The following is a 21,900-nucleotide window of genomic DNA, read 5'->3' as shown; positions in this document are numbered from 1 at the left end:
ATGTAAGAAATAATATTGAAACTATTTTTTTTATATTAAACAAATTTTTAAATTTATTAAATATTATGTAGTGTATAAAATTATAATTTTGAATAAAACGTATCTTTAAAGAAAAGAGAGAGTATTCCCTATATTGTTTGAGTTATATGTGATTTTTTTTTAATAAAAATTTAAAAGAAATTTACATTATATTAAGTGAAACATAAATTCTCTAAATTTTTTGAAGTGAAATTTCATTTGAAATTAATGAGACTTTACTTGATGCAATAGTGATAATATTACTATTCTGAAGAACTGACCTTTCACTTTTTTTTAAAACAAATATTGTATTTAACTACATCTATAGAGGAAATTTCCAATTTATATGAACTAATGTTTCAAACTATTCCATTATTGAATTTTTCATACTTTTTCGAGAAAATTCTGTATCGCATCATCTAATGTGAAAAACTTTTTTTTCACACAGTGAGTAGAATTTTCATAATTGAAAAATTTCACCGTAGAAGTAAAAAGTCTCTCTGTTTTGAGTAACACATATTATTTTATTTTTCAGATAAAATTTTAATCCAAGAAGAAAACGATAACGAACAAATAGAACGTTTTATATTTTAGCGTTTAATAATATGAGTATACAAAGTTCAAAAGGTGTCACAGGTAAAGATCAGGACCCGTGATTCATCATTTCCACAGTATTTAATAATTCCAAACCCTCTTTACCTGTATGCGTATGTGTATAATGTGAGTACATGAATGTATCAAAGATTAGAAAGAGTTTCATGTCCAGCTAAGACTTAATTTGTAGTTAATAACATTTATGAAATGACGTTTCTCGTTAGATATGTTGATCCTGAAACTTTAGATATTCGAACGCAATTAGTAGTTAAAAGTTAAGTTAGTTTAAAGTTACTGATATCGATGCTAAAGATTGTAGCACAGAAAAATTATTTAGAGCTTTTGAATTAGAAATGATTAAATTACAGATTCCATTTCTAAATATTATTGCTCTGTCATGCGACAATGCATCCGTCATGACAGGAAAACATTTATCTTTTAAAAAAAATGTAGAATCCAAATGCAAAAATTTATTAACATTTTCATGTCCTTGTCACTCTGCTGCATTAGCTGCACACGCTGCATGCGCTAAGATGCCTGAATATTGCGAAGAATTTCTGAGAAAAATTGCAAGTTTCATTAACAGTAGTCCAAAACGTTTAGCCATTTTTAATGAATTTTGTGAATGTTTTCAAGATACGAATCGCAAAATTTTAAAGTTATGTGATACTCGATGGCTTTCGCATTATCAATGTATTGAGAGACTTTTCGAGTCATGGGATTCGATAAAATATTTTCTTAATGAAATAGTCGTGAACGAGAAAACAAAATCTGGAGAATATTTATTATCTCTAATGGAAAATATAGATATAAAAGCATATTATTTATTTTTAAAATATGTTTTAAATGTCTTCAATTCATTTAATGCTTTTTTCCAAGCTTATGAAACTAGAATTCATTTATTACAATCGAAATCCGTTAATTTTCTTGTGCAAATTTCCAAACACTTTTTAAAGCCAGAATTATTACATTCACTTACAAATATTTCGTTTCATGAAAAAGAAAATCACAAGTCTCTTGATAACGTAACTTTAGGATCAGAATATGAAGAATATCTTTGTAAATTAGTAAAAAAAGGACACGCAAATGTTACAATTATTCGCAAAACTGTTTGCAATTTTATATTACTGCGGCTGAAGAAATTAGGAAGAGGTTACCTATTAATAATATATTTTTAGATAAATTACAAGTATTTCAATCACATATAACTTTATTTGATAATAACAGAGAAACATCTTTTAACGATGTTTCTTTTATCGTGGAAACTCTTAACGGCTTCGATCAAGACGGTTTAAAGAAAGAATAGTTTCAATTATATTCTGACTTAACCATGGAAGAGAAACAAAATCTTTCAAAAATTAATTTTGATAACATGTGGAAGGAAATTTTGAAACGTCAATCCATTAGTCATCCTAAATATCCGAATTTAAAATCACTTATAAATGCTGTAAGATCACTACTAAATTCTAACGCGGATCCTCAGAAGAGATTTAATAACACTAAACTCTCTCTGTCTGTGTGTGCCTTTAGTGCTTAAAACTTTGAATACTCATATAATATGTACACTAAATAATATATTATATTATATAAATAATAATATTAGAGAGAGAGAGAGAGAGAGAGAGAGAGAGAGAGAAAGGAAATATTATTATTCATACAATATGATATATATAATAATGTCTAAAAAATAATATATTATTTTTTAGACATTAAAGTTATGTGTTATAAGACGAGGAAGGACCTGCAATATCTGCAACATCTGCAACGTCTGCCTCATATAATGTTAAACTACTTTTTCTTTTTTTTTAATGGTGGTTCATGTAAGATATCTGTAGACATTCGTTGCAGATGTTTCTCATCTATTATCATATTTAAAGCAGTTTCCCCCCTCGTCTTCAACGCCGATTTAAATACGCAACTAGCATTAATAGTGGTCGATGATAGTCTATTTCTTGTTTTCGTTTTTAATTCGGTAAGGACAGAAAATGTTCTTTCAGGGTCCGCGTTAGAATTTGGCAGTGATCTTACTGCATTTATAAGTGATTTTAAATTCGGATATTTAGGATGACTAATGGATTGACGTTTCAAAATTTCCTTCCACATGTTATCAAAATTAATTTTTGAAAGATTTTGTTTTTCTTCCATGGTTAAGTCAGAATATAATTGAAACCATTCTTTCTTTAAACCGTCTTGATCGAAGCCGTTAAGAGTTTCCGCGATAAAAGAAACATCGTTAAAAGATGTTTCTCTGTTATTATCAAATAAAGCTATATGTGATTGAAATACTTGTAATTTATCTAAAAATATATTATTAATAGGTAATCTCTTTCTAATTTCTTCAGCCGCAGTAATATAAAATTGCAAACAGTTTTGTCGAATAATTGTAACATTTGCGTGTCCTTTTTTTACTAATTTACAAAGATATTCTTCACATTCTGATCCTAAAGTTACGTTATCAAGAGACTTGTGATTTTCTTTTTCATGAAACGAAATATTTGTAAGTGAATGTAATAATTCTGGCTTTAAAAAATGTTTGGAAATTTGCACAAGAAAATTAACGGATTTCGATTGTAATAAATGAATTCTAGTTTCATAAGCTTGGAAAAAAGCATTAAATGAATTGAAGACATTTAAAACATATTTTAAAAATAAATAATATGCTTTTATATCTATATTTTCCATTAGAGATAATAAATATTCTCCAGATTTTGTTTTCTCGTTCACGACTATTTCATTAAGAAAATATTTTATCGAATCCCATGACTCAAGAAGTCTCTCAATACATTGATAATGCGAAAGCCATCGAGTATCACATAACTTTAAAATTTTGCGATTCGTATCTTGAAAACATTCACAAAATTCATTAAAAATGGCTAAACGTTTTGGACTACTGTTAATGAAACTTGCAATTTTTCTCAGAAATTCTTCGCAATATTCAGGCATCTTAGCGCATGCAGCGTGTGCAGCTAATGCAGCAGAGTGACAAGGACATGAAAATGTTAATAAATTTTTGCATTTGGATTCTAGATTTTTTTTAAAAGATAAATGTTTTCCTGTCATGACGGATGCATTGTCGCATGACAGAGCAATAATATTTAGAAATGGAATCTGTAGTTTAATCATTTCTAATTCAAAAGCTCTAAATAATTTTTCTGCGCTACAATCTTTAGCATCAATATTAATTAACTTTACTAATTGCGTTCGAATATCTAAAGTTTCAGGATCAACATATCTAACAAGAAACGTCATCCATTTTTCATTAGTAATATCCGATGTTTCATCAATAAAAATGGAAAATCTTGTATTTTGGATATTATTAACAACACGTTCCGTCTCAACCGAACATAAAACGTTGGAAATTATATTTTTGCATTTTGTTCGACCCATATTCATGCTTTTCAAGACATTAGGATCTTTTCCTATGTCTTGAAAAAGACTGAGAATCTCTTTTGCTGTTTGATGAGGGATATTTTTCTCCGTAATCAATGCCGCATATCTTATTTCAGCTATTTTTTTCCGCTCATCGAATGTCAAAGGAGATTCATCAGTTTGCGTATTTAAATCCTCATTCGATTTGTTCGCATTACTTTTTTCTGATTTTGTTTTATGCATGTCGGATTCTGCGTGTCGATATATATGATGTAAACTACTATCAATAAATTTATCACAAATTAAGCAATGGCTAGTATTATCGGGTCCTTCGCATAACCATGATTTAAAATCTTGTATATCTAGCCATTGCTGTCTGAATTTTCTTTTGTACTGTGTTTTCTTTTCTTGTACATTGCTATCAGTATGTTGAAGACCTTCACTATTTTTTCTATGACACGCAGAATCCGCATGCCTGGAAACACGCGATGAACATGAAAAAGATTTGTTACAAATTATACAATAATAAAGCGTTTCATCTGATGTTTGACGAATCCAAGATTTATAACGGTCATCGTTAAGCCAAGCTAGCGAGAATTTCTGTTTTGATATTTTCTTTAATTCATCGGGTGTTTCCATATTAATTAAAAAAATACAGAGAAGTAATAATTAAAAAAAAATAAGATAAATAAATAAATAAATAAAATAAAAAGAAACAAATAAATAAACAAATAAATAAATAAATAAATAAAAGAAAAGAAATAAAATAAAAAGAATAAAATAAATAAAGCAAAAAGAATAAAATAAATAAATAAAATAAAAAGAATAAAATATATAAATAAAATAAAAAAAATAAAATAAATAAATAAATAAAATAAAAAGAAACAAATAAATAAACAAATAAATAAATAAATAAAATAAAATAAATAAATAAAATAAAAAGAATAAAATAAATAAATAAATAAAAGAAATGAAATAAATAAATAAATAAAATAAAAAGAATAAAATAAATAAATAAAATATCCCAAAAAACGAAGACAAAAGAGAGACGTAGACAAATTGGAAAGATAAGAAGGAAAAAGAACAAGAAAGTATAATCAAAAACTAAAAGAATAAATAAAAATTGGAAATATGAGAAAATTCACAGTACCGCAATTTTAAAAGAAGAAGAAAACTTTTTGATTTCGAAGTCTCGATCACACGCGTGCAAACGATAAAGCGGCGAAGCGGATAGTGCCAGAAAAAATATGAAAGCTGCTATTTTATAAACAAAGGCATAACGTCTATTCAGTAATGTACCAACAGATAATACAATAAGGCAAATATTTCGAGAATAATAAGGGTACTTAAAAGTATACAATATATCACAATGCGTATATAAAATAATCATTATGATGTTAAATTTTTGAAAAATATATTTTTATATTTATATTTTTATATTTATTAATATATTTTTATTGACAAGAAAAGTACTAATCTTAAGTGTTACAAAATTTTATATATTTTTGCTACCACTCTTATTTTTTTTCTAATTTGCATTGTCTGAAAAAGTAATTTAAAAGATATAAAACAAAAAAAAAGGAAAATCTGTAGTTCTCATTAGTACTTTCTATGTACGCGCTTTTATGTATTTCAAAAAATCATATTTGGAAGAGAAGAATCGGTCTGCACTCTCATTTTGAAAAAAACATGAAAATTAATATTTAATTATCATTGGATTTTAATGCATTAAATATAACATAAGAATGTATTAAATCAATTTAAGTGAACCGTATAGAAATTAAATCCAAATATTCATACGTTGATATATACATGTATATATGTATATATGTATGCATATATATATATATATATATATATATATATACACACATATGTACATGTATATATCAACGTATGAATATTTGGATTTAATTTCTATACGTTTCATTTGAATTGATTTAATACATTCTTATGTTATATTTAATGCATTAAAATCTAATGATAATTAAACATTAATTTTCATGTTTTTTTTCAAAATGAGAGTGCTCTTCAAAATGAGAAGCTGACCGATATATATATATACACACACACACACACACACACACACACACACACACACATTATTTTCTCGATATTAAGTGAAACATGTGCGCTTTTTTCCGATTTTGTGCTTGTTCTATGTTCTATTCTTTATATTCTTTTAATTTTACATCTTTTTATATTTATTTTATATGTCTATCTTTTCTATAATTATCTTTTCTTTAACTATCCTCTGTTCTATCCTCTGTATTCTTTGGAAATGTACAAAAATCTTTTCTTAGATTTTCTAAGAAAACATTTTTTACATTTCCTCTTGACGGAAGAGACCACCACCTTCTCGCGGTTTCCGTTGAGCAACAACATGTACTTTATTTATTTACGAATTGATAAATTATATATGCTATATTAGAATATTATTCGTTAGAGAATATTATTACCATGCATGATTTTTTGAAGGAAAAACGTACATATTGGCCGAAAGTGGATTTTCATCGTTTACATTCTCTTTCCTTCTGTCCTTTATTTGTTAAATTTGTTTACATCTTTAATATTCGTTTTTATCATTTATATTCCCTTTTTGTCCTTTATTTTTCAAATTAGTTTACATTTTTTATATACTGAATAAATTATAAACAAAAGATTTATTTAATTAATTTATTTAAATTTTTACAGTATTAGAAGGTTTATTTGATTATTATTTTTATATGATTAAAATATATTTATATGATTAAATTATTTTTATATGATTAAAATATTTATTTAATTATTTATGTGTAAATTTTGTGTGCTCTTACACGAGACGCGAAATCTGATAAACGGATCGAGCCGTTAAACGATTCTCGAGGCGTTAACTATAGCATAGCTCGAGAGGGAAAGAGACAATAGACAGTATGTGCATTCTTTTATCATGCCGCTAACAAACGATTCTCGAGGCGTTATCTATAGATATAGCTATAGCTCGAGAGGGAAGGAGACAGTAGAGAGTATGTCTGCACTCTTCTACTGCCCGAAGTTTGCCGAGCGCCGAGCGCCACACGTACACAGTTTCTTCTTTGTGTGCGTAGCGTGCGGCGGACCAAAACTGGCATCCCTGCTCTTTCCCTGGATAGCTCTCGGCTAGCAAACAACCAAGGCGAAAGTAAAGTCCGTCGTGTATCTGTATTCCTGCGCATTAATTTAGCCGGATCGCGTATTCGCTAATTAGCAGTATATATAGTCTTGTGTTATTAATCTTAATTTCGCGAGTAAAGCGACGTAAAACCCGCAAGCCGTCATATAGCGTATTGTGCGTACGTCGGTTAAATATTACATGCGAATGTGAAATATAATATTTATTTTAATAAATATGTGTATAAATATAATATTTATTTTAATAAATATTTTTCAAAAATTGAAATAATTTCCAAAGTGAAGTTTTTCATTCCTCGTTCCTGCGATCCCGTGGGAATAATTATCCTGGCGTTCCTGTGCTGGAAAAAATTAATTCGCCTCTCAGCTCTTTGCGGTTCCTTGTCAAGGGCATCCGACATCCTGGTGGTCATCATTAGCGGCTTCGCGAGGTAGTCCGGCGTCGTCCTCGAGAACCTGAAACAACAGAAGCAGAGGTGATTAAATCGTGCGTAGCTAAGGTGCGTGATAAGAAAAAATCGCGCGCGAGCGAAGTGCGTAGCGTACGGAACAACGGATCACGTGTCGAGCGCGAGCGCCGACGTGTAACGTGACACCGCGTAGAGTTACGCCGCGGCCGTATACAAAGGCCGTAGCGCGTCAGCGCGCAGTAGAGTGAGGCAACTGGGTTTTTCCACTGCCTAACAAAGAGTGAATGCGTAGTGGCGTGACCGTGACCCGCAGTGGTTATCAATCCGAGGATCCAGCGTGCACCGACGCATCTCAGCGAGGATTCTGGACGTGATATCCGGGATTTCCTCATCACCCTTGTTCGTAGGAGGATATAAACGAACTGGCGACCGTGTGGATTATACCAAAGGTAGGATCCGAACCCTGTTATCCGATCGTTATCGGGACTCTCAGGTCAAATCTCTCCGTTGTCCGGTCACAACCTAACCGCGAATATATTGGAACGCACCAGCATCCAATCAGCATCGCAGAAAAGGAGGCTTCAACATTTCGATATATTCGATTTATCGACTTAACATGCACTTTTTAAGATAGAATAGACAACGTACCAATAGATTACATGCATAATATTTTACTTGGTGGTATGAAAAGACTAATTTGTCACGAACGATATGGTTGGATTCATGGCAAATCACCTCATAAATTACGATTTCGTGATATTAATAACATTTCCGAAAATCTTTTAAGATTAAAACGATACATTCCTCGTGAATTTTCTAGAAAAACGCGTTCTATACTTGAATGTAAAAGATATAAAGCTACAGAATTTAGATTATTTTTGCTATACACTGGTCCTATTGTTTTAAAAGACGTTTTATCGTCCAAAATCTATAATCATTTTATTACATTAAGTCTTGCAAGTTCTATAATGATTAGTCGGTGTAACTCAAAAATAGAAAATTATGTATCATATGCTCATAATTTGATGAAACATTTTGTTTCCCAATCTATTAAAATTTACGGTCCAGATTTTGTATCACATAATATACATAACTTTTTGCATTTAAGTGACTGCGTAAAATTATATGGTTCGCTTGACAATTTTAGTGCCTTTCCTTTTGAAAATTTCATGCAGTATTTAAAAAAAAAAGTTCGCAAATCTGCTCAGCCTTTACAACAAGTTATACGTCGCGTAATTGAAGAAGGCAATAATACTGAATTTATTAATATTATAAATAATGATTCTGTAAAATTACGAATAGAACATTTCAATGGACCTTTAATAACTAATTGTACATCTCCACACTATAGGCAAGCACAAATAAATCATTATTGCTTAGATATTTTAAAAATAGGCGACAGATTTGTAGAATTAAAAAATAATTTAATTATTGAAATTAAGAATATCGCTTCTTGTGAAAACAGTATGTTTAAAAGGATACAGGTATAGTAAGCAAGATAGCTTTTATTTAAAACCATGTTCGTCATCCTTATTTGATATTCATTATATAAAAAAGGAGAATAATTCACTTGAAACATGGAATATTAATTTCATCAAAAGAAAATTGGGTAAATATACTGATGAAGGGAGCCCGCCTCGATTGCCTCGACCTTGACATATGTTGTCAAGGTCACTGCCCTGAGTAACATCCAAAAGGTTTTAGCCGTCGCTCGTTGTTCGTTAAAAAGTTATTAACAAAAGAATTTCACAACTTTAATGCTTTTTATCTCCGAAAATACTGATTTGAGAAAAAAATTTTTAAGCAAAAAATAAAGCCGCTAAAAAACTCTACAGAAAAGATTATATGCATTTTTTTCATAAACCTACTATTTTAGCTATTATATAGAAAAATAATTTAAATATTCACATAAGGTATGATTGAGTTGCCCACAGTTTTATAAACCCATGTGAAGTCCCAGTTTGCGTTGCAAAGTAGACGCACAGACTGCACACCCCCACCCCATCCCGTTGCAAACCCATGTGAAATCTCTCTTTACATGGAAAAGTATGCCCTAAGTAACATCCAAAAGGTTTTAGCCATCGCTCGTTGTTCGTTAAAAAGTTATTAATAAAAGAAATTAGAAAGAGAATATAGATTTTATTAATACCATGTAGGTAGAACTATAGTATGAAAACACAGTTCGAAAATATTTTTTTTTTTTTTTCTACGAGAGGGGAAAATGCATTTTATGCATACCCCCCGGTCGATTCAGTGAGTTATGTGGGACTCGAGTACCAAGTCGAATTACCAACTCGGTGCTCCCTACCTACTAAAAACCCCTCTCTTTTCACGAATTTTCTTTAACACACTGTCCCTCTGTCCTTCCCGAGATCCGTTTTCACATAACGTCAAAAAATAGTTATTATTACTTTGTTCGATGACTTCTGATGTATTGCTGTAATTACTTGAAGGAGAAATAAATTTTCCGATAGATCGTATGTTCTCAAATTTAACGTAGATATCACGTTGCACAAGACAGAAATCCACACTAAATTATTAAAAGTTTTTCTTCTTTCATGAACTGCATTCTTTTATAAACTTTAACGTAATCACATTTATTTATTCACTCAACGAGACGAGAAATTTACGGATAGTTAGAGGTAAGCCAGCGCCTCTAATTATTCAGCCCAACCTCAACCACGCCTGCCGTGCGCAGGATTTATTTTTGCACACAATGGCGGAGCGTGGTTGTGGGTTGGGCGTGATCGCGAAGACGTACGCGGCCCCTCCCGATCACCCGTCTTGGTTTCCGGGGGAGGGCCGCCCCCCTTCTGGTGGCCATCGTGCGGGGGAGCGACGAAAGGTGGACTTCGTCATGGTATGGTGGGGGACTACCTGCGTTATAGGAGTATACCTCCCTCCCTCGCTGAGCCTGGCCCAGTTTGAGGCCAAGCTCGGCGAGGTAGAGGAGGCGGTGAGGAGCGGCCTCCCCGGGCCGGTCCTCGTGATGAGCGACTTCAACTCCAAATCTCGGAGTTGGGGTTGCCCGTCCGAGGATCGGCGCGGGGAGGCGCTACGAGACTGGGCAGGGTCACTTGAATTGACCCTGCTCAATATTGGGTCTGTTGCCACATGCGTGAGGCCACAGGGGGAGTCCATTGTCGATTTGACATGGGCCTCCCCTGCGGCTTTGCGCATGATGAGAGGGTGGAGGGTGGCCGCTGAGCTCGAGACCCTTTCTGACCACAGGTATATTGAGCTCAGCTTGGTCGTCCAACGTCCACCAACTGGGCCGGACATGCGAGAGGAGCGCAGGTGGTCTCTCACCAAACTAAACCTGGATCTTCTGATGGCCTCGATGCAGGCCTTGCTATGGGTCTGGGGGAGGACCTCCTGGCGTGGGAAGGAAAGAGTGTGGAGGAGTTGGCGTCGAGGCTTCGCAGTGCTCTCTGGGGAGCCTGCGACGCCTCGATGCCAAGGGCCAGGAGGATGTGGGAGGAGGTCGGCGTACTGGTGGACAGAGGAGATTGCGCAACTCCGCGATGCCTCGGTCCGGGCCAGGCGCCGACTTCAAAGGTGTCTGAGAAGGAGGGACCGTAGTGAGGCGTGTATTGAGCGGGCGCAGGAGGAGTGTCGGGATGCCCGGCACTCCCTTGGCGCTGCCATCGGGAGGTCTAAGAGGGCTTGGGAGGAACTACTCGCCTCCCTGAACGAGGACCCGTGGGAGCGCCCGTACAGGATGGTGCTCAGGAAATTGAGGCCGTGGGTGCCTCCGACCATGGAGACCCTGCCCCCCGACTTCCTCGGGGAGGTGGTTGAGACTCTCTTCCCCGGGAGAGCCGCGAGTGCAGTGCCTTTCTCCATCTCGAGCCGTATGCCCGAGTGAAGGAAGGGCTGGGAGGTGACAGCGGAGGAGATGGAGGAGGCCGTCCGGAGGATGAAGCCGAATAAGACTCCTGGTCCAGACGGCATCCCGGGCAAGATCTGGGCCCTGGTCGTGTGTGAAGCTGGCGGGTCCCTGGTCGTGTGTGAAGCTGGCGGGTCCCTCTTCACGAGGTGCCTCAAGAAGGGGGTCTTCCCCTCCCTCTGGAAGGAGGCGAGATTAGTCCTCCTCCCGAAGGGAGGGAGGGACCCCGACGATCCATCGGCTTACCGACCTCTCTGTCTGTTGGACGAGGTCGGTAAACTGATGGGACGCGTGCTGATGAGGCGTCTCAACGAGCATCTGCAGCGAGTAGCAGGGCTCAATGAGCGCCAATTTGGCTTCCGGGCGGGCCGGTCGACAATCGACGCGATCGACTGTCTGCGGGTCTGCTCGGAACAGATAGTCCAACACGGGGCGGTGGCATTGGCTGTGTCGTTGGACATAGCCAGCGCGTTCAACACCTCCCGTGGGACAAGATAGGAGAGGGGCTGCGATCGCACGGGGTCCCGAATTACCTAACCAGGGTAATCCGGGACTATTTCAAGGGGAGGTGCATTACCTAACGCGATGCCGGGGAGTGCGCAGACGGAGGCCCATCGTGCGCGGTGTCTCGCAGGGGACCGTCTTGGGTCCGTTGCTGTGGGACATGCGTACGATGAGGTACTGGGGAGGATACTTCCCCCCGGCTGCCAAGTTATCTGCTATGCAGATGACACGTTGGTGGTAGTCGGGAGGAAGAACTGAAGGGACGCGGTTGCGGTTGACAACATTGCGGTGGCTGGGGTAGTTCGCGGCATAAAGGCACTGAGCCTGGAGGTGGCCCCCCGGAAGACCGAGGCCATCTTCTTCCATGACGCCACCCGCCCCCCCCCCAGGGTCTCATTTAGGGTGGACGGCCATGACGTCCGGGTGGGGACCCGGATGAAATATCTGGGTCTCCACCTGGATGGCATGTGGACCTTCGAGGAGCATTTTGCCCAGCTGGCCCCCAAGATGGGTGGAGTGGCGGCCTCACTGGCGAGGCTGCTACCCAACCTGGGGGGGCCGGACGACCGTGTCCGCAAGTTATATGTGGGCACGGTCGGATCGGTGACCCTTTACGGGGCTCCGATCTGGGCGGATGCGGCCTCGGGGTCCAGAAGGATCAGGGGTGTGCTACGGGGGGCACACCGCCCTATTGTATTGAGGGCCGCGCGCGCATACCGCACTGTCGCGTATGCGGCGGCGACAATCCTGGCGGGTTCCCCCCCCCTGGAGCTCTTGGCGCGTGGCCAGTCGGCCGCATATTGGAGGGTAAGGGAGCTCCGTGGGGGGGGGGGAACTATCGTGAGGCCGGGGGCCAAGAAGGCCATTGGCCGTCATGCGGCGGAATTGATCTTCGTGGACTGACAGCGGCAATTAGCCGGGCCGGCCCACGAGGGCCAAAGAGTAGTGAAGGCCGTTCTCCCTGTTTTCAGGGAGTGGCTAGGGAGGACTTGGGGGCGCATCACCTTCCGGGTGGCGCAGGTGGTGATTGGGCATGGTTGCTTCGGTTACTACCTATGCCGCATCGGGAGGGAGGCGACCCCCGGGTGCCACCACTGCAGGAGAGACCGGGACACGGCGCAGCACACTCTCGAGGCCTGTCCGGCCTGGGAGGTGCAGCGCCGTTTCCTAGCCGCGGTGGTGGGGGAAGATCTCTCCCTCCGCGCCGTGATGCGGGCCATGGTGCAGGGGGAAGAGCAGTGGAAAGCGGTGGCCTCCTTTTGCGAGAAGGTCATGAGGACCAAGGAGGAAGAGGAAAAGGATTGTCGACGGATGCCGCCCCCGGAAGCGCAGGATGTCGCGACCCGGAGGATGTGGCGAGGGAGGAGAAGGCGACCCGTGCCTAGGCCCTAGGCCCCAGCGCGGGACTGATTGAGTGGAGAGGGCCCTGCTGGGGGCCCATCCCCCCTTCACTGCAGGCTAGGTGGATAGATGAGGGCTAAAGGGAGGTTCTGGGGCTGGCAGGGCCTGATGGCCTACCTGGTGGCCTCCCCTCCCTCCCCCCACTCGGCATAGGAAGAGGCCCCGTTCAGGAGCCGTGGCGAGAGAGCCCCGTGTGAAGCGGGGAGATCTCCCACCGGGACAGAACCCCATTAGACGGAGCCGGGAGGCGGACGGATGTCCTCCCTCTCGGCTACAACGAGGGATTGCGGTGGGGGAGTCGCGGAAGAATGCCTGTGGCGTGCCCGTGGCTCCCCCGTGACACCGCGGTGGAGGACACCCGCAGGGGTTTTAGCCGGTAGGAGTTCGGCATAACCCTCTCTTCCTCCCCAGGGAGGGAGGGTATCCATGAGGATTTCCCTTGCGTATCAAAAAAAATGTGTCTGTATGTGTATAGCGACCAGTTGATCGCAGCAGGCGCTCCGCGTAAGCGCCCGCGTCTGACGGTGAATCGCATCACCTTTGCCTGCTTCTTGTATCCGACCCGTCATGCGTTAATTACTTTATTTAATAATTCGAAAACTAAGCTTCGGACGAAATTTTGCAAAAGGAAGAATCGTCTTAGAATTGACTCAACAATGTGTCATTTCAGGGACACAGGGGTTATTTTGAATCACCCTGTATATATACAGGGTCTACCAAAAGTGTGGAAACCCCTAAATATCTCGGAAAATATACGTTTTACAGAAAAGTGTTTCCAACAAAAGTTGTAGGGTTTAGGAAGATCTATATACTGATTCTATCAGTTTGACCTTGGATGGCGTCGTCAAGGTCAGGTCAAGGTCACATTGACTTTTTTAAATGACACCCCCTACATTTGATTGCATATTCTTATAGCTTAATTCAAGAGCTTTCCAAAACACTATAATAATGTTCATTTTTATTAAGTACTTTGCGAGTTATGAGGGTTGAATGATAGAGTAGCGCCGGTATTAACATTATCCAAGGTGTACTACATGGAGGTTACTCGCTCGGATTTGCATCTGTTGTGTGTGTGATCCAGCTAACTAAGGCAAGATCGATTCCTCAACATATCCTCATATTTCGCTGAAGTCAAATTGCCAAAAAATTGCTCCATAAAACGTGTATGAAACGTCTCGTTAGTTCCTTCATTTACCGCTATGTGACGCACTACATGCAGTCTAACTCGCATTTAAAATTCAACTAAGAATGTATAAAGCTATCAAAGAACGAGCACCTTCTAACTTCAGCTTTGAGCAAGCAGAAATTAATTGTTATCGTCCAAATACAACGTACGATTAATTAAAATTAAACGTTTTAAAAATGGCTGGCGACTTGTCAGAACGTGAAAGAATCACTATCCTCATGATGCGTGGATGGGGTGATAACGAAAGATCGTTCTCTGATGTCGTTCGATTATTTAATGACACGTATCCGAACCGTCGAATTAATAAGTCCACTGTGTTAAAAACAATAGAACGTTTTAGACAAACTGGTAGCGTAAGAAATCGCTCTAAGTCAGGAAGACCATTGTCTGCAACCAACGAAGAAAAACAACTTGATGTTCTGCAGACATTTATTGAAGATCCCAATTCTAGTGTTCAGAGAGTCGCTCAAACTCACGATATTGCTCCCATGTCGGTTTGGAGAATTTTAAAGAAGAACAAGTTCCATCCATATAAATTGCAATACGTTCAAGAATTGCAAAACGGAGATGAGGAGCGTCGTATACATTTCTGTGAAAGAATGATGGCACTAATAGATGTCCGGCCCATCTTCCCTTATCAAATTGTTTTCACAGACGAGGCAACTTTTACCTTAACGGGAGAAGTTAATAATCAAAATTTTCGTTTCTGGTCAGATGAGAATCCGAATTGGGTGCGGGAAACTCACACACAACATCCACAAAAAATAAATGTATGGTGCGGAATAATAGATGGCTATTTAATAGGGCCGTTTTTTTTTGAAGAATATTTGAACGCTCAAAGGTATGAGAGATTACTTGTTGATCAAATAATTCCAGCCATACAGAATACTTTTCCAAATAATTTCCAAGAAATATGGTTTCAGCATGATGGAGCTCCTGCTCATTTTGGTGCAGGACCACGTCGTATTTTAAATGAGACTTTTCCGCTACGGTGGATAGGAAGAAGGAACGGAAATGAGGGAGGAGAGGATTGGCCACCTCGGTCATCAGATCTAACTCCTCTTGATTATTATCTATGGGGATATCTGAAGAGTAAGGTTTACAGAACAAAACCTAAAACCATTCACGAATTGATACAACGAATAAGGGATGAAATGGCTTTGATACCTTTTGAAACGAATCGTAAAGTCATTTCTACATTCTACCAAAGATTAGCATATTGTCAGGAAGTAAATGGCAGCCACTTTCAGCATTTACTTTAACACATTGAAACACATTTGCAATCGTTTGGTGCAACCTAACCTGATCTCTGTATACACGCACCGCACGCACGCACACGCACACATTTCGAACAATTATTATGATAAATGAGCATCCACAAATTTATTTACTGTTTACTATGTCGATTGCTTTCCAGGTCTTTAAATGCTCGATTGTAATTTGGTTGGGTCTTTGCTTTTGCTGACTGGATCTACGACCGATCTTGCCTTAGTTAGCTGGATCACACACACAACAGATGCAAATCCGAGCGAGTAACCTCCATGTAGTACACCTTGGATAATGTTAATACCGGCGCTACTCTATCATTCAACCCTCATAACTCGCAAAGTACTTAATAAAAATGAACATTATTATAGTGTTTTGGAAAGCTCTTGAATTAAGCTATAAGAATATGCAATCAAATGTAGGGGGTGTCATTTAAAAAAGTCAATGTGACCTTGACCTGACCTTGACGACGCCATCCAAGGTCAAACTGATAGAATCAGTATATAGATCTTCCTAAACCCTACAACTTTTGTTGGAAACACTTTTCTGTAAAACGTATATTTTCCGAGATATTTAGGGGTTTCCACACTTTTGGTAGACCCTGTATATATATATATATATATATATATATATATATATATATATATATGCATTTTTATAATTTATTTATTATTTATGTTTTAATTTTCAGATAACATAAAAAAAAGAGGAGACGGACAGTCCCGTAGAAGATGGTATGCCCGGCGAAATAGGGGCAGAGACGGATGGGGCGTCGCCAGCACCCAAAATAGGGGAGGCCAAGAAGCTGGCCGAGGACGAGGAGGCGGCCGAGGACGAGGAGGCGGCCGAGGACGAGGAGGCGGCCGAGGACGAGGAGGCGGCCGAGGCCGAGGAAGGCCAATAATTATAAATAATTATTATTATTAAAAAAAATTATAATTAAAAAAAAATTAATAAAAAAAAATTAAAAACAATATAATAATCCAGAATATTTTACTTTCCCTTCTTTCTACTTTCTTCCTTCCTTTTTTGTAAAATATAATGAAATAATGTAATGTGGTATAATAGGGCTCCAGGCGAAGGTCCACATAAAAAACCGAACGCGCCATTGGTGATACCTCATGGGTGGTGTGGAAAATCGCACTATTTTTCTTAATTTCATATTTTAAATGTATAAAAAAATTAATTATATTTAATATATTATAAAACATGTGTGTATATATATGTAACATATATATATATTTTTTTTTTTTGTTATAAATATATATAAATATGTATATACATAAACGTATAATATATTTATAATATATATATATATATATATATATATATATATATATATATTATAAATATATATATATATATATATTTATAAATATATATATATATATATATATATATATATATATTATAAATATATATATATATATATTTATAAATATATATATATATGTCAAAGGGTTTGTTCCGGGACATTTAGAAATCTCATATTTTTTTACTGAATTTTAATAAAGCATTAAGATTCAAACTCATTTTGATCTTAAAAAATTAGATATTTTTTTCCGTTTTTGAGATATTACATTTTTAAAATTTTCCAAGACACTTGCATAATGGCAGTTTTCAGGACAATGGTGATTTCCAGGACTGTCCTGGAAAAATTCTATGTATAATGGTATTTTCCAGGACAAACATAAAATATATGTAATTCTTTTTAAATATTCAAATATTCGAATATCTTTTTTTCATTACTTTTAAATATACTGTATGTTTACTCTTAGGGCCTCTGCACAAGGTGTTCCGTATCGCATTACGTTACGTTAAGTATAAAAAAAATCGTAACGTAAAGACTTACCTTTACGTTACGATTTTTTCTGTGCGTTAACTGAAGTTTAAGTTTAAGTTTACGGAGTTAAATTTACGATATATATTTAACGTAACGTAATGCGATACGGAACATCTTGTGCGGAGGCCTTTATTATTGTAGAACTTTGCTATTACGGCTGTTTCAAAATTTACTGTCACCTTGGAAATCTATACGTAATGTGAACTAGCAGTGAATTTTAGAACACACCTATGTGTCAAACGCAATGCGCGCTGTAGGCGTCTTTTAGATTATGACCATATGGACCAATGAGCATCGAGTATTAAATCGCTATATTGACTTACATAACATAATACTCGATGCTCATTGGTCCATATGGTCTTATGTTATGCATATGCACCTATGCAAGTTTGTCTGGATAGGCCCTTAGGCCGGGTCTACAATAGGTAATTTAAATGGCCTTCACACATAAAATTTCATAAGTACGTAAGACGTAAGCGTAAGAAAATCGACCAATCACGGTCGAGCAGTTAGGCAGCCATATTAAAACGTAAAGGCCTCTGTACGTACAAAAATTTTAGTCGTAACCATAAGGTCGTAAGAAAACTGACAAATTATAGTCGAGTGTTCTTTCTGCGATAAAAGAATAATCAATTATGATTGGTCAGTTTTCTTACGACTTGACGATTACGACTAAAATTTTTGTACGTGCAAAGGCCTTAAGAATTTCGATTTGTTGATTTTCTTACTGCTTACATCTTACATGCTTATGGAATTTTATGTGTGAAGGCCATAAACTTTAAGAAATTGACCAATAACAGTCAAGTATTCTCTTCATACTTGACTGTGATTGGTCAATTTTTTAAGGCTCTGGGCTTAAATTATCTATTGTAAACCCAGTTTTAAGCGGCATCTACAATGAGATTTTAAGAAGATTTAATGCGTAAGACTTAAGAAATTGACCAATCACAGACGAATATTCTCTTAATACTTGACTGTGATTAGTCAATTTCTTAAGTCTTACGCATTAAGTCTCCTTAAAATCTCATTGCCGCTTGAAGCCTGGAGCACATAAAAAACTTAGACAGTAAACTTAAGACTTAAACGAATCGACCAATCGCAGTGGCTGCCTTATTGCTCGACTGTGATTGGTGGATTCATTTAAGTCTTAAGTTTACTGTCTAAGTTTTTTTATGTGCTCCAGGCTTTAGAGCTCTAGTAGAGCCTTAGGGCCATAGACTTATAGAATAGACTACATATATGAAGCTAGCCGATCGAAATTATTAAATATGATCATTTTTAATTTTTCTGAATATATTTCGTTTGTAAATCGTTCGTGATTGATTGTGAGTCTGTTTTTAACGTTTGTGACAAATTAGATTTTTTGTAATTAACAATTTAATTTTAAGCATGATGTTAACCGACACATTATAGTAATAAACTGATTTTCTAATAACTGATAACTGTAATTGATAGGAAATCGTTTGTGATTTATAAATATATCAATATAATTGTTTGTGAGTTAATAATTTCTTAATTATTTGCAATAAATAATTTTATAATTGTAGTGCGCATGCGCAAAGTACTCAGGGCTCTAACCAATAGCGCGTCGATGAATTATGCGCGACGGAAATCAACGTGGCAGCCTATCATCTTCAACTTATATACATCTTCAACAATATATTCAGAAAAGAATATATTCAGAAAAATTAAAAATAATCATATTTAATAATTTCGGTCGACTAGCTTCATATAGGTGAATACTTCTTCTTCTTCTTTAATTTTTTGGCACTGGACTGGCTAGTCCATACTGCCAGGGAGCAGACTCAATATAGATGAATAGACTGGCCCTTACCTAAGAGGCAGCGTTGAAAGATCTATAGAACAGAGAGATGATTCCGGGTATCTCTGTCCTTCTCTTTCGTCTCGCGGTGGGGACACTAATTGGATGAGTGAAAACGAAGCGAGCATGCACACTGCTTTCCCCTTATCTCCTACACGCATGCTCGCTTCGTTTTCACTCATCCCATCAGTGTCCCCACCATGAGACAAAACAGAAGGACAGAGATACCCGGAATCATCTCTCTGTCCTTTAGATCTTTCAACGCTGTCTCTTACAGTAGGGGCCAATCTATTCTATAAGTCTATGCTTAGGGCCTGAGCAGAATGCCTTAAGGCCATTCTATAATGGCCGTAGCATAAGGTTGTAAGGCGTAAGACTAAAAAAATTAACCAATCACAGTCAAGTATTTTCTTAATACTTGACTGTAATTGGTCAATTTCTTGAGTCTTACGCCTTACAACCTTATGCTACGGCCATTGTAGAATGACCTTTAAGCGTCGTCTGCAATGAGATTTTTACAGATTTTAAGCCCTAAGCCTTAAGAAATTGACCAATCACAGTCGAGTATGAAGAGAATACTTGACTGTGATTCGTCAATTTCTTAAACGTTGTCTACAATGGTAGCAGGATTAATGGATTAAAGCTGTAACTCAAGAAATTGACTAATCACAGTCGAGTATTCTTTTAATGCTTGACTGTGATTGGTCAGTTCCTTAAGTTACAACTTTAATCCATTAATCCTACTGCCATTGTAGACGTGTTAAGGCTTAGGGCTTAAAATCTGTTAAAATCTCATTGTAGACGCTTTATAATTTCAAGCCGGATCTACATTGGTCGTATCGTAACGTCGCAAGTCGCAAATCGTAAGCATTTGTAACATTATTTTAATTAAAACATGAATAAACATTTCTCCTCAATGTACATTAGTGTACATTAATGTGCATTGAAGACAATTGTTTAGTCATGTGTTTAATATGATATTATGTATGAGAAATTGCTTGTGTCCTGGAAACATACATTAGGCCATAAAATGATATTTTCATTTATTACAATGATTTAATGTGTCGCACTTAAAGGTCATTCTACAATGGCCGTAGCATAAGGTTGTAAGGCGTAAGACTCAAGAAATTGACCAATCACAGTCAAGTATTAAGAGAATACTCGACTGTAATTGGTCAATTTTTTAAATCTTACGCCTTATAACCTTATGTTACGGCCATTGTAGAATGGCCTTAACGTAGGTATTTGTAAATGTGAACAGGCATTGACTCGTATCTTTCCGTGATGTAACAATTTTGATAAAAAAAAGAACGAAGGAATACATAACTCATATAGAACAGACATGCCAGTTAAGTGCGACACATTAAATCATTGTAATAAATGAAAATATCATTTTATGGCCTAATGTATGCTTCCAGGACACAAGCAATTTCTCATACATAATATCATATTAAACACATGAATAAACATTTTTCCTCAATGTACATTAAGGTACATTAATGTACATTATGTACATTACAATGTACATTAACGCGCACTATTATTTTAATTAAATATCTATATATATTAATGATTCCTGTGTTTAATTCAATAATACAATGTTTATACTTCAATTGGCAATGTTGCACAATATATGTATATTCTTTTAATCAAATGGCAGTTTCCATGACAGTCCTGAAAAATATATGTATATACATTTGGGAATTGTATGTACGTACATTTTAACTTATTACAATGATTTAATGTGTCGCTCTTAACTGACATGTCTATTCTATATGAGTTATGTATTCCTTCGTTCTTTTTTATATCAAAATTGTTACATCACAGAAAGATACGAGTCAATGCCTGTTCACATTTACAAATACCTACGTTAAGTGCGACACATTAAATCATTGTAATAAATGAAAATATCATTTTATGGCCTAATGTATGTTTCCAGGACACAAGCAATGTCTCATACATAATATCATATTAAACATATGAATGAACATTTCTCCTCAATGTACATTAATGTAAATTAATGTGCATTGAATAGAATTGTTTATTCATGTGTTTAATATGATATTATGTATGAGAAATTGTTTGTGTCCTGGAAGCATACATTAGGCCATAAAATGATATTTTCATTTATTACAATGATTTAATGTGTCGCACTTAACTGGCATGTCTGTTCTACATGAGTTATGTATTCCTTTGTTCCTTTTTATATCAAAATTGTTACATCACGGAAAGATACGAGTCAATGCCTGTTCACATTTACAAATACCTACGTTAAGTGCGACACATTAAATCATTGTAATAAATGAAAATATCATTTTATGGCCTAATGTATGCTTCCAGGACACAAGCAATTTCTCATACATAATATCATATTAAACACATGAATAAACATTTCTCCTCAATGTACATTAGTATACATTAATGTGCATTGAAGACAATTGTTTAGTC

General features: G+C 37.0%; 1 protein-coding gene across 1 annotated transcript; it reads left to right on the top strand.

Annotated features, from left to right (window-relative positions):
- Positions 1–10,398: 10,398 nt before the first annotated feature.
- On the top strand, positions 10,399–11,409 carry LOC112637230. Its single transcript, XM_025406451.1, has one exon. The coding sequence runs from the start codon at positions 10,399–10,401 to the stop codon at positions 11,407–11,409; it is 1,011 nt and encodes a 336-aa protein (XP_025262236.1).
- Positions 11,410–21,900: the final 10,491 nt, after the last annotated feature.

This window comes from Camponotus floridanus, unplaced genomic scaffold (assembly GCF_003227725.1).
Source record: "Camponotus floridanus strain SB8 unplaced genomic scaffold, Cflo_v7.5 scaffold143, whole genome shotgun sequence".
Lineage (NCBI taxonomy): Eukaryota > Metazoa > Arthropoda > Insecta > Hymenoptera > Formicidae > Camponotus > Camponotus floridanus.
This window is presented reverse-complemented; position numbering and strand designations above follow the sequence as displayed.

Coding starts and splice junctions, on each gene's coding strand:
- LOC112637230 (XM_025406451.1), top strand. CDS start 10,399: ATGGTATGGTGGGGGACTACCTGCGTTATAGGAGTATACCTCCCTCCC.